This window comes from Castanea sativa, chromosome 12, assembly GCF_040712315.1.
Source record: "Castanea sativa cultivar Marrone di Chiusa Pesio chromosome 12, ASM4071231v1".
Taxonomy (NCBI): domain Eukaryota; kingdom Viridiplantae; phylum Streptophyta; class Magnoliopsida; order Fagales; family Fagaceae; genus Castanea; species Castanea sativa.
In genome coordinates, this window is record NC_134024.1 from 37,594,595 (window position 1) to 37,607,856 (window position 13,262).

Sequence of the window (13,262 nt, forward strand, 5' to 3'; positions counted from 1 at the left end):
TGATTGTTGATTTAATTTTTTAAGTGAATTTAATGGTTTATGCTACTACATTGTAAAGTTTTTAATGTTCTCTACACGGTAATTTCTATTTTATTTTTTACTTCTCCTTACAATCTCTTTGTTTTCCAATCAACGATTATTAATTGACGTTTGGTTTTTTTTTTTTTCTTTATCTACTCTTTATTACTTTGTATTGGTTTTTTTTTATACCATCTCTCTCTCTCTCTCTCTCTCTCCATTGGCAACTTATCATTTTCCAAAATTTGATGATGATTCTATGACATTAAATATGCATTATTAGTTTTTATTATTATTTATTTACTGTTTCTAACTTGATTTGTTTTGTATTTCATTCTTCCTTTAATGCATTGGGTGTGAGAATGAGTGTTTCCCTAGCATTACTCCACTTAATGTGGCAATTTTATTTATTTAATTTAGGCAAAATATTATATTTTAAATTTTTTAAAATAAAAAAGGAGTGGAAATATTAAAAATCTAATGATATACATGGGGGATGTGGCTGAATTTAAATATTATATAAAATTATATGAGAAAAAAAAAATACTTAACAACAAACAGTAACTTATCCAAATAATTTTATGTAATATTATAATAGTACATTATTTTATACTATTTTTAATTATTATAATGCAATATGATAATATTTAACAATCAAAGTCATAGAAAAATAAAATAAAATAAAAAAACTTAAAACACAAAACTAAATTCCATCAACCAAAATAGAGTTCTAAAGAAAATAAAACTTTATCAAGCTAAAATAGAGATGCAAGAAAAATAAAATAAAAATCTACCAAAAAATTGAGGGAGAAAGAGTAGGAGATAAAACACTTTTTTTTAAGAGAAAATTATGTAAAGAATGGAAGAGTGAATGACAAATTTATACTAAGAGGATGATAATAAAAAGAAACAAAATAAAGGAAGATAAAAGGAAAGAGGAAGAGTGATATCAAGGTAGAATGTTTGGGGAGATGAAAAAGTAAATAAAAGGAGAAAAGTTGGAGAAAGTGTAAATATTAAAAAAATTGAGAACAATTTGATGAGCACAATTTTTTTTATTTGAATATAAGTAAAATATTACATTTTTTATTTTTTAAAACAAAGAGAGAAAATATAAATAATTTAATGATAAGAAGGATGTAGTTGAATTTCAATATTGAGTAAAATAGAAGAGAAGAAAAAAAATAAGAAAAATTAAAAGATATAACAATAAACACTAAATTATCCAAATAATGCTATGTAATGATCTACTATTTTATTTTTATTACTATCTTTAATTTTTTATAATGTAATTGGATAAAATTTAACAATCAAAGAGCAAAATAATAAGAATAAGTATACAAAAAAAAATTAAAATTAAAACACAAAACTAAATCGTATCGACCTAAATTAGAGTTCTTAAAAACACAAAAATTTATTAACCTAAAGCGGAGATGCAATAAAAAATAAAAATCCACCAAAACATTGAGAGAGAGAGAGAGAGAGAGAGAGAGAGAACCTTTTTGTGAAAGGAAACTATGCAAAGAATGAAAAATAGTGACAAATTTATAGTGAGAGGGAAGGGATAAGAAGAGACAAATAAAAGAAAATGAATAACAATATTAAAATAGAGGGTAGTGGAGAGATGAAAAGGTAAAGGAAGATGAAAAGTTTAAGAAAGTGTAAATATTTAAAAAATAAGTGAATGTAAAAAAAAATTATAGAAAAATTGGAAATAAAAAAAAAATATATATAGATGTAAAAACCAACAAAGATGAATATGTAAAATCAATAATCTAATTATATATATATTTTTGTAAAAAAAATAAGATTAAATAATAAATAATAATTATGTAACGAATGACATGGCAATGAGGTGGTGCAACAGAAGCTCAGCAGCAATAAATACCACGCTTCAGCTTTTAGTAATATATAGATATAAATATAAAATTTCACAATAGTTTTTTCTTATAAATATTTTTCACAATAGTTAAGTAAACAAATTTTTATTAATTCTTACTTGGAACCACCACTTACATAAATTTACCTAGACAGTTTGTGAATTTTGCCTGAAATTGGTGTTTTTTTTTTATTATTTATTGTTCTCACTTACTAGTTACCGCGTGGAATAGGACCATAAATATTGCGGAATCCATTTCAGGGCTGGCAATACCTTTGCCAAACACTATTCGCAAGACTCACAACTCAACCTCCAATTTGATCTATTTCAGAAGGCTGTAAAAGCTTGCTAATGGTAATCTTGTCGAAATGGTCAGACAGGGAAACATGGGTTTGAGTTGATAGTACTTGTGCCACAGAACGCATGGTGGGTCGTGCCGTTGGTGTGTCACGCACACATGCTAAGGCTGTGGTAAGGCCGTGGTAACTACAAACACCACCTTCTTTGCTATTAGTGGTGGAAGTCCTTGGTCTAGCACATCCTTCAAAAGAATTTCTGCAGTGTCTGAAGTTGATGTTCTCAAATTGAATGACAAGGAAGATAGGGGCTCCCTCGGGTGCCTTCCCATCATAACTTCTAATGCCACCAGACCAAACCTATAAACGTCACATTTATCCGTTAATCTCATTGTAAGTGCAAGCTCTGCACGTTCATAAAACAAATTCAATCCCTGAATGAAACATTGTTATCCAAACTTCTACAAAACTAGTCAAAGTTAACAAATGAACAAGAAATACATACATCTGGCAACAAGATGAGAAAAAATGCTTACTAATTCTTTTAGGGAAACATTTTTAGGCCAAGAACAATACTGTGGAAGTTAGATTGTTAGCTTACCTGGGAGCCATGTAGCCATAAGACCCAGCAATTGGTGTCCAATTAGACGTATCTGGGTTCAACAATCTTGCTACTCCAAAATCTGAGAGCCGCGACTCGAAGTCAGGCTCGAGCAATATGTTATTCACAGTTATGTCTCGGTGCACAATTGGAGGCGAGCAATCATGGTGCAAGGAAGCAACTGCATGAGCCACACCTTGCAAAATTTTCACCCTTGTATTCCAGTTCAGCTCCACGTTCCCTTTCAACCCGTACAATGCATTTCCCAAACTACCTCTCTCTACATAATCATAAACCAAGTACATGCACCCCCTAATAGAAAAGTAACCATTAGGCTTAATGATATTCCAGTGCCTAACTTCTGTCAACACACGAATCTCATTCTCGAAACTGTGGCGATTGGCTGATGGGATTTCACTGGAGTCTGACATGTTGAGTCTTTTAACAGCAACAATTTGACTATTTGGCAATGCCACTCTGTAAACAGTTCCAAATCCTCCTTTTCCAATGCAGTACTTCTCATTGAAGTCCTCACTGGCCTCAACAATATCCTTAAATGTGAATTTACCTTCTCCTTCCCATATAAATGACTCTCCAAGTCTTCTGCGTTCTACACCGAGGAATTTGGTTTTCCGGTAAAATATTATGATTCCGGCAACAATAATTGCAAGCAATAATAGGCCACAAACTGGAATGAGGACAAAAAATAGAAGCATATTAGAATGCTTTTTCCTTTTGGAATCTGTGTAACAAGTAGGTAGTCCTGCATTTCCACATAAACCTGAGTTTCTGACATAAGCTTCTGCAGGTGCTTCTTCGAAAACTTTACTAACTGGGATCTGACCTGTTAACTTGTTGTTATAAGAAAAATCGATGGAGCTGGAGTTTAGATTAACCATGGTGTAAAATGATGCTGGGATTTCCCCTAAGAGTTGGTTATGTGAAACGTTAAGACTCTCTAATGATGTAATCCCCAGCTCTTTTGGTATGTTCCCAGTCAATTTGTTTTGAGACAAATCAAGCTCCTTAAGCTCGATCAAACGGCCTAGACTCTGAGGAATCTCCCCAGACAATTCATTGCAGCCCAGACTTAAATTGCGCAATTGAATCAACTTCCCAAGTTCAGAAAGGATTTTATCAGAAATTCTGTTTCTGCCCATCTGTAAAATGGTTAGAATGCACATTCTGCCCACTCTAGTGAGATCTTGCCCATAAATTGATTGTCATTAAGAGAAATGAAAAGATTTGGATGAACACCAAATGCATTTGTGATGTTTCCATTGAATTTGTTCCCATCAAGCCGTACTCTCTCTAGTTGCAAGCAATCTCTCAAGCAATCAGGCAATGGAAGGACAGGGAGGGGGATTCAAACCAATGACCTCTGCTTCATGAGGCATGATTTCCAGCTGATTATGCTACCCCTCATGGTTGTTACTGTGTACCCAATAAACTGAACTTACTTCTTTCATTTCTACACAATTTACAGACCACAAATTTCATTTCTAATCTCCAATTATTAATTAAATAATTTCAATATTGATAAATTCCTCTATCCCGCCACACCCCAGGCTAAACAAGTGCAAAGATTTGGAAATAAAAGCATTAATTGGACATGTGGGCCAAAATGGGTATCATGTGCCAGATACAAGTAAAGCAAGCAATGACAACAGGTTTGTACGACACTTTTTGATGAACAGCCGTCAAAATGTGTTTAACAAAAAAAAATTGGTATCCTATGTTAGTCTTCCCAATCATATATTAGAAGTTTGCATAACTCACCAAAGCTCCAGCTTCTGCAGCAGAAGCAAGATGAAGGCCAGGACTAAGCTTCCCTTCCTTGTTTTTAGAATGCCTTTGTTTTGCTCTATCATAGCTACAAATAAAACAAAATTTTTTGTTAATAAATTTAAAAATAAAAGTAAAAAATTATTCAAAAAATTAAATAAGAAATTACAAGTGAAAGCATTGGTACTTACAATTTTAGGGTGTGAATACAAGATTATTAAAATATATATAAGGTGTGACAACAAGTTTTACATTTGACTGCCTACCTGCTAAAACTCTACATTTTTCAAACAGGCATTGGCCACGTAAAGGACTAGAAAAATCTAAACACTCAAATCTCAGACAACCAAAACATTGGTACTTACAAGAAGAAATATAAAACCCATGAAACAGTTGACCCAATAACTGCGGGATTGAAGCCTGCATAAAGCCCTCTGAGACCCTGAACACAAAGCAATAACATTCCTATCAAGAAAATAGTATAAAATAGAAAGAAGTGTTTTAATTCAAATAGAGTACTAATGATAAATCATAAATCAAAACACCAGGCTCATAATTGAAAGGAAATAATATAAGTCATAGTTGTAACAGTGCCGAGCACCAAACCTTGGTTCTAACACGGGAAGTGAACTAGGCAAACCCAGTAATATGTAGCTAGAAATATATATTAATTTTTTCTTTTCTTTTTTATGAATAGAAATCTGTTACATTTAGCCCACATCAACAAAACAAGGTAGCAACTAGCAACAAAAGTAAGATGCATTTCCAAGATAACTTAGGTTTTGTATGATTCTTATGAAGAACAAATGGAAGGAAAAATTGTATATGTACCTAAGCATGGTCAAGTTTGAACAATGACTATAATCGTATTAAAATAAAGTATTAAGTGCCTAAAAAGTAACTATAAAACCAAACATAACCTCCAAGCGAGCAATGGTGAAAATAGCGTGAGCCGTGTTCTTGTAACTTGGAAGAGTTGAAACTCGTCCATCGTTAATTGCAAAAAAAAAAAAAAAAAACACAAAACCAAACCAATTCGATTCAAACAACTTCATAACCTCAAATTAAAAATATTAAAAAAAATAAAATAAAGTAGAGGATAGTACCTTGAAACCTAGTACGGATGACGTCAAGGGGGTGCAAGGCGGCAACAGTGGCGAATCCGGCAGCAGCTCCGGCGGTGGCGTTCTCCCATTGCCACTGCTCCAACTTCGATTTAGACTGTGGCTGCGGCTGCGATTGTGACATTTGTTTTTTGTTTGGACTAACAATAAGGGAAATTTGGTGATGTTTTGTGCATTTTGATGAAACAGTAGTTACAGTACTAGCGTCTTGTGCCTTTTCACTTTTCAATGACTTGCTCGGCCCCGGCGGTCGTTTGCCACCTCCGTTTGGAAGTTTATAAAGGAATGGAATGGAATAAAATGAAATGGAATTTAAAAATCTTGTTTGGATGCTATAAAGTAAACGAATGGAAATAAATGGAATGGAATGGAATGTAAGTAACATTGTTTGAAAGTGACATTGGAAGGAATGGAATGGAATTATTTTATAATGACATCACTATTATACCCCTCATTTTAAAGAACATAAAAAATAATCAATGAGAACTTATAATTGCCTTGAAATGTTTAGTATTTAGTGGATGATGTGAAACTAGTTAACCACAATTGAGTCTATGTTAGATTATTGAATTACAATATAGTTTTGTCAAGGTGAATAGATTGCATCACACTAATCAATAATTTAACAGTTGAATATAATGGCATGCAAAATTGACAATAGCACAATTTCTTTATTTCAATTTGCAAATTTTTTTAGGTGCTGCTAGTTTTAGATTGGATCTTTTTTGACTGGTGGGCTTTACAATGGATTTGATAATTTAATACATCTCCATCTCCCAATTTCTTATATTGAGCAACATCCTATTAACATATCAATTTCCTGATATAAAACTAAAATAATTCTAGTTTAAGGAAAAAGAAAATTTTATAATAACTAAAAAACAAGTTATGTATATTCCTATGTTGTAGAGCAATTCCTGCATCACATGTTTTTTCTCAACAAAATAAATATTGTCTAAAAATGCAAACAAATATCTTTTTTTTTTTTTAAACTCCTGTAATGAGTCTTGCCAAAACAGAACAAAATAACATAAAATATTAATATTAATTATCAAAAGATAGAGAGTAATATCAAAATGAAAAGAGAAATTTGCATAACATTTAGGTCTAAGTAATTGAAACATAACATAGTCTTAAATGACACAATAGGTGTTAAGAATCTAAAAATAAGAAATACCCAAAAAAGAAGCAAGGTACAGACAACTGAACATAACTTGCTTGGATGCATTTTTTGCAAGTGAGAGAAAATATGGAAAGCAGTTATTATAAAAAAATGACTGCACTTTGAAGAAACCTAAAACTAATCTCTATGACTTGCCAGTAGTAACTCAAGTGAGATACATCAGTACCAGAAGCCCTTGATGTTGACATTCCATATCACAAAGCCTCCCACTTCTTGTTTTTGATTCTCATTACCCCAGCAAGTCTAAACGAAAATAAAAACCAAGGATCAGGTATTGAAATTGCCAAGCATTACAGTAGTTCAGTAACATTGCATTAATAATAAATGTTGTTTAACATTGTTGCCTTGAAACATTAGCTGGTTATGAGGCTACTTATGTGATACATCTAAACACATCTTCCAGGTTTAATAAAAATGACAAGTATTTGCTGCCGGATGACATGTGACAAGCAATCTATTTCCATACCAAACAGAGAATACAGACCATTAGTGCATTTTAACAATTGAAAGTGCAAGTTAATAGTGATTGAATTTCATATATTATCAGTGACTGTCCTAGTAACCCCCTACCCATAATTTCTCTATGGCTTTCTCTACCTCAATTCCAACATTTACATGCTTCAAAACCCTAATATTCCAGAATTTTAAGGTTCTCTAAACAAAAATGCTGGAAGAGTTGCTTCACACTGTTTTTGGCCATGGATATGGAAAACAAAGTTTGCTTTGGATCGGAAGAAAAGATGATCGCTGCCAATCAGGATTCACTTACATTACTATCTATCCTCCAACGCCATGAACAATATCACTGAACATTGAACCTTAAATGCAAACTCCATCCTTAATTAGACAGGTTTACTCAATCACCACCAAACATCCATAACAAAACTACTGCCAACTTGCAATAACATAGTTACCTGCAGCTCCCATTACAGAATTTGTTTCCGTTAAATGTTAAAACTCATTGACACAACTTTTACTTTCATTATCAGATCTAACTTCTAAGCTGTCAGCACAGATAAAACAGTCCTCTTGATTTATGATATTCAAATGCTTATATTCCACTTGAGAGAGTGAGTGAGAAGGTTTTACAAATTTTTTACTTAAAGATCTTTCCACATCCTTTCCTGAGATAATTCCAATTTTTTTCAAGTTCATGATTTTCTGTATTTTCCTCATCACATTTGTAGCACCAAGCTTCTATACAGAAACACATAAGCATATAAATTATAAAGCAGAAGCAACCTTTTCAGTAGAGTGCCATTAACATGTGGAATTTGGATATATCTACAAAATAGGATAGTGTGATCATAAAATTGAAAATTAATTAGTTTACAAAAATTGAATCACAGATGCAGAACAGAAAGAGCTCAGTATCAACCAACCTATGATCCATTTATTCATCAGCTTACTACCAATAAACCATCTGTTAGGTTCTCATTGCGGGAAATCTTTGGAACGTGCCCTCATGTGAATGCACCTACAAATAGGTCACCATTTACTGACTACTAACAAGGGCAGAGAGTGGATTCTAGATTACATCAGTTGTCATGTATTCATTCCCTCTATTGGCTCCATGCGCTACCTGGGATGCACAGACGCGGCACCGGAGGTGCCGCACCCACGTCCGACGCGGCGGGACTCGGCGACGCGCGAGGGACGCCACTGCTCGCGCGTCGATGCCGCGTCCGGCCGCGTCGGCCACGTGGCATCTTATTTTTCCCGCCGACTCACGCCGACGCGGCTTGAATCGCGCCGACGCGGCGCCGATTCGGCCAGAATTGGGCTGTTTCGGCCGTATCGGCCGACGACCGAAACAGGCCCGAAACGGCCGAAACAAGCCTCGTATCATGCTGCAACAGCCGAAATCGGCTCTAAATGAGACCCAAAAACCCTAAATCTATCCTTCCTTAATTTTATTTTGAATATTTGTTGCTTCTTTTGTGTTTTCTTTTTGGTTTTGTGTTGTGTTTTGTGTTTCTTGCTTTTTTCTTTCTTTGTTTTGTGAATCAAGGCATAGTAAATTAGTAATATGTTTTTTAAGAATATTTTAATAGTAAAAATATATAGAAAATATAAATAAAAATATTTTTAATAATTTTTTAATTGCCGAGTCCTGCCGCACCCGCACCCACTTTTTTCAAAAATTGCCGAGTCCTGCATCCGTTCCCGCACCCGTACCCGTACCCGCACCCGCACCCGCACCCGTGCTTCATAGTGCGCTACACAAACCCACCAACTAAGCTACACATCTCCCTTCTAGCCAATTAGACGCCTAGGCACCTTGCTACACTCTATAATCTCTAAGAACTCTTCCAAATTAGCAGCATTGAACTTTAAGCATTAAGGCTACATATCAAGCATAAGCTAACACCTACTTTTTTTTTATGAAACCAATACGATCACTGAAACACATTTCACATACCAACATACAAAAATTCACAAAAAATGGCCAGACTACATTACAACATTACCTCATTCCATCGAAACTTTGGCGCCAACGTCCTTCATCTTAGCAATAATCGACTCGGCCTCCTCCTTAGTCACGCCTTTCTTCAAAAGCGTAGGCGACTTCTCCACCAAATCCTTAGCTTCCTTCAACCCCAAATCAGTAAAAGTCCTCACTTCCTTGATTACCTTGATCTTCGCAGCGGCATCGAACCCTTCGAGCTTCACATCGAATACAGTCTTCTCCGCCTTCTCCTCCACCTTCTTCGCCGCACCACCGCCCTTCCCCTTCAGTCCTCCAGGGACCATCCCTGGCATCATCACCATCATCGTCGGCATCTCAGTGATCCCCATTTTATCGCGAAGAACTTCGACGAGGTCCGAGACCTCGAGAAGAGTGAGACCCGAGAGCTCATCGACGATCGCCGAGACTTGCGGCGATGGACCTGGTGGCTTCGATTCCTGAGCAGCAGAAGAGGTTGAGAAAGATGGGAGCTTGGATTGGATTAGGGCTAAGAGGTTAGGATTAGGGTTTTGAGTTGTGTGGAAATTGGGGCTAGGGTTTTGGGGGAGAGATTTGTTAATGTGTGAAATGAATCGTAAATACCTCATTTTGTGGGGGCGTATTGGTAATTATGGATAAATGTTTATATGAGCATTGTTGGAGTCGATGAGGTTGATAGTGATAAAGCTTTCATGGCTTTTGAAGTTGAAGCTGAGGACTGAGAAGAAATGACTGACACTGACATTGACAGGGTGGCCATATCCATTTCATAAACCCTACGGTGGTGAAGGAGATTTTGTTGTCTTTTTACTTTTGTGCCCCTGAGGTTTTACAGGCTATTTGGGCCTGGAACATTGTAGAGGCCCAGTTAGATCGATTTGCATGAGAATCAGTTAGCCCATTAGCCATTGGCCCACAATTTTGCCTTTCTCTCTATGTGCATTTTGTTACATTTATTTTGGAAAATGATTGGATAAAAAGTTCACTAAAAAAATATTAACACATCTACATATTTTGAAAATCTAACTATTAAATTTCATATTCTTTACGTTCTTAACACCTATGTCAAATTTCGTATTAATCAAAATTTTATTTACTATTTTATTCATAAACTTATTTTTTATATATAATTTTGTACTACAAAAACTTGAAATTTAAACATTTAATTGATAAAATATCTAATGCACCGTTACTGTAGTTTTGCATTTAATATTTTAGTATTTTTTTCGTTCTCCTTCTCTCTGGTCCCTCTCACTCTCACCCCCACTCATTTTTTTTTTTCTAGATTAGAATGGATTACCAACCCTATGAGCTCTCTCTTTCTCTCACCTCAAAATCTTCCTCTATATTTCTCTTTCTCTTTTTCTCCGAAGCTTTCTAGCCATGCCACTAATCTTTGAAGCCACTGATCTCCCAAGCTCTCTTGCCACAGCTATGCCACCGCTAATCGCCGCTCACCCTTGCCACCTCTGTGGTGATTTCACATATTCTATTTTTTCTTTGTTTGATCAATGGGTTTTTGGATTCTTTGTTTGATCAATGGTTTTTGGGATTTCATATGCATTTGGGTTGAATGGGGTTTCGGGTATTTGGGTTGAATGGGATTTCATATGTATTTGGGTTGATTTGGCCAGTTTGAGATTTCTTTGGATTTGGGTTTTTAATTGGAGGCTGGCTGCTTGATGATGGTGGCTGGGTAGGTTGATGATGACAGTTGATCTTATTGATGTTGGCTAGGTGGGTTGATGGTGGGTGTGGATTGATCATTGGCGGCGACTTGGTATTGGTGATTTTGGGTTGTGTTGGGTCTGTGAGAGGGTTCTAGAGAGGAGTGTGAAGGAAATAATAAAATATGTAAAAAAATGAATATTTTATTAAATAAATGTTTAGAATAGATAAATTGATGTGTGTGTGTAAAATAGAAAAAAAAAGTGTGTTTTTTTTTTTTGGGTGCAAAATAGACAGAAATTTTACATCCACTGATATAATTGCTCTAAGCAAGTGATTTTAGGGCTTGAATGTGTAAAATTGAGTCATTTTTCCATTTTTCCTTGTTTCATGCAAATGCTTTCAATTGTAAAAGCATGCTATTAGGGCTTTCATGTTCATCAAAGTAACTAATTTTTTTTTAGCTCTTATGGATAAAAAAATCACCTGACCACATTAAAAAAAATTAGCCAACTAAATTGCATCACTAATCATGTGATGATTATGTTTTTTGTTGTTGTTGTTTATAATAGCTAACAGAAGTGATAAGGAAGAACAGAAAAGGAAGAATTGACAAATTGACAAATTAAAAAACCTTAAGGTGTGATAAGGAAGAATTGAAATCGTAAGGAGTGTTGGGTTTGTGAGAGGGTTCTAGAGAGGAGTGTGAAGGAAATAATAAACTATGTAAAAAAATGAATATTTATTAAATAAATGTTTAGAATAGATAAATTGATGTGGGTGTTTTGTAAAAGTGAGCATGTAAAATTAAAAAAAAAAAGATTTTTTTTTTCAAAATAGACAGAAATTTTACACCCACTGATACAATTGCTCTTAGCGAGTGATTTTAGGGCTTGAATGTGTAAAATTGAGTCATTTTTCATTTTCCTTGTTTCATGCAAATGCTCTCAATTGTAAAAGCATGCTATTAGGGCTTTCATGTTCGTCAAAGTGACTAATTTTTTTTGGCTCTTATGGATAAAAAAAAATCACCTGACCACATTAAAGAAAATTCGCCAACTAAATTGCATCACTAATCATGTGATGGTTATGTTATGTTATTTATTGTTTATAATAGCTAACAGAAGTGATAAGGAAGAACAGAAAAGGAAGAATTGACAAATAAAAAACCTTAAGGTGTGATAAGGAAGAATTGAAATCATAAGGAGTGTTTTTGCCATTAGGCCTTCCATTAAAGTATTCAAAATGAAAAATTAAATCCCCTATTCTTTTTGTTTCTTTATTCATTTATACATTGGAGAAAGGAAAATAGGGTTTTGGATCACATTAAACATCACATATATCAAATCTAATACCTAGAATTATAAACTTCTAGCCAACAGCATTGTAGCTCAACTATTTGGCATTTTTTGGTGTTTTTAATAAGAGACATCCATGTTCAAATTTTCCTACCCCAACTATTAAATTATGCCGAAAAAATATTTAAAAATACCCCTAAATGAAATGCCAACACAAATCATAAACATTTTATATTTATAAAGGTCTAAATTCATTTCATTGTATTTGTTTGGATGGAAAACGTTTTTTGAAAAATATTTTATTATGACTAATTATTGATAATATTGTGGGTTAAAGGAAAATGTATTAGATTCATAGTAAGAGCCTTGTAGCTTAATGACATTATATGTTTTTCATCTTAAACTATCACTTTGATTACACTTAATTCCCCTAAAATTTTGAAAGACACTTTACCCTAACTGCCCCCCTTCCCCTAAATTTTAGAAATGCACTACACTTAGCTCTAACTTATTTATTTTTATTTTTTTGCCGTTAAATTTGATTAATTTGAACATTAAAAGACCAATTTATCTGTCGATCTATTTTTGCAAGATGAAGAAATTGATATTTTAATAGTAAATTTTTTTCATATGTAACTTTGAAACAAACGATAGGGTGACATTGAAATGATGTTATAATTTTGGAGGTCAATTGTGCATATCATAATTTAGAAGGTTAAGTGAAATGAAGGTGGTAGTTTAAGGTAAAAAAATGTAATTTGTCTATTAAAACTAGGTTTATAAGTTATAATAAAAAATAATTAGGCCAAAATGCAAAAAACTCTTCTTGGTTTTGGAGCAATTGCAAAAACACCCCTAAAGTTTCAATTTTTCTTTATAATTCTTCGAAATTTTCATACTCTCCAAATTGACACTTGATATTAATTTTTGTAATTCTTATGAATGGAAAAATCACGTGACT

The 13,262-nt window shown here is 33.9% G+C and overlaps 2 protein-coding genes across 3 annotated transcripts; both read right to left on the minus strand.

The window, feature by feature from the left end:
- Positions 1-1,987: 1,987 nt before the first annotated feature.
- On the minus strand, positions 1,988-6,680 carry LOC142619836 (MDIS1-interacting receptor like kinase 2-like). 2 transcript variants are annotated; one of them, XM_075793143.1, is made up of 5 exons: positions 5,686-6,680; positions 4,945-5,021; positions 4,574-4,667; positions 2,795-4,228; positions 1,988-2,553 (listed from the first exon to the last, which is right to left on the minus strand). In XM_075793143.1, the coding sequence occupies exons 4-5, from the start codon at positions 3,976-3,978 to the stop codon at positions 2,358-2,360; spliced, it is 1,380 nt and encodes a 459-aa protein (XP_075649258.1). In that variant the 5' UTR covers positions 3,979-4,228; positions 4,574-4,667; positions 4,945-5,021; positions 5,686-6,680; the 3' UTR covers positions 1,988-2,357. The 2 variants fall into 2 exon arrangements, with proteins under 2 accessions (XP_075649258.1, XP_075649257.1); XM_075793142.1 differs by having other exon boundaries at positions 2,795-4,265.
- Positions 6,681-6,769: 89 nt separating this feature from the next.
- LOC142619837 (uncharacterized) lies at positions 6,770-10,121 on the minus strand. The gene is made up of 2 exons (XM_075793144.1): positions 9,358-10,121; positions 6,770-7,129 (listed from the first exon to the last, which is right to left on the minus strand). Exon 1 carries the CDS (start codon positions 9,941-9,943, stop codon positions 9,359-9,361), a length of 585 nt encoding a protein of 194 aa, XP_075649259.1. The 5' UTR covers positions 9,944-10,121; the 3' UTR covers positions 6,770-7,129; position 9,358.
- Between the last annotated feature and the right edge of the window lie 3,141 nt (positions 10,122-13,262).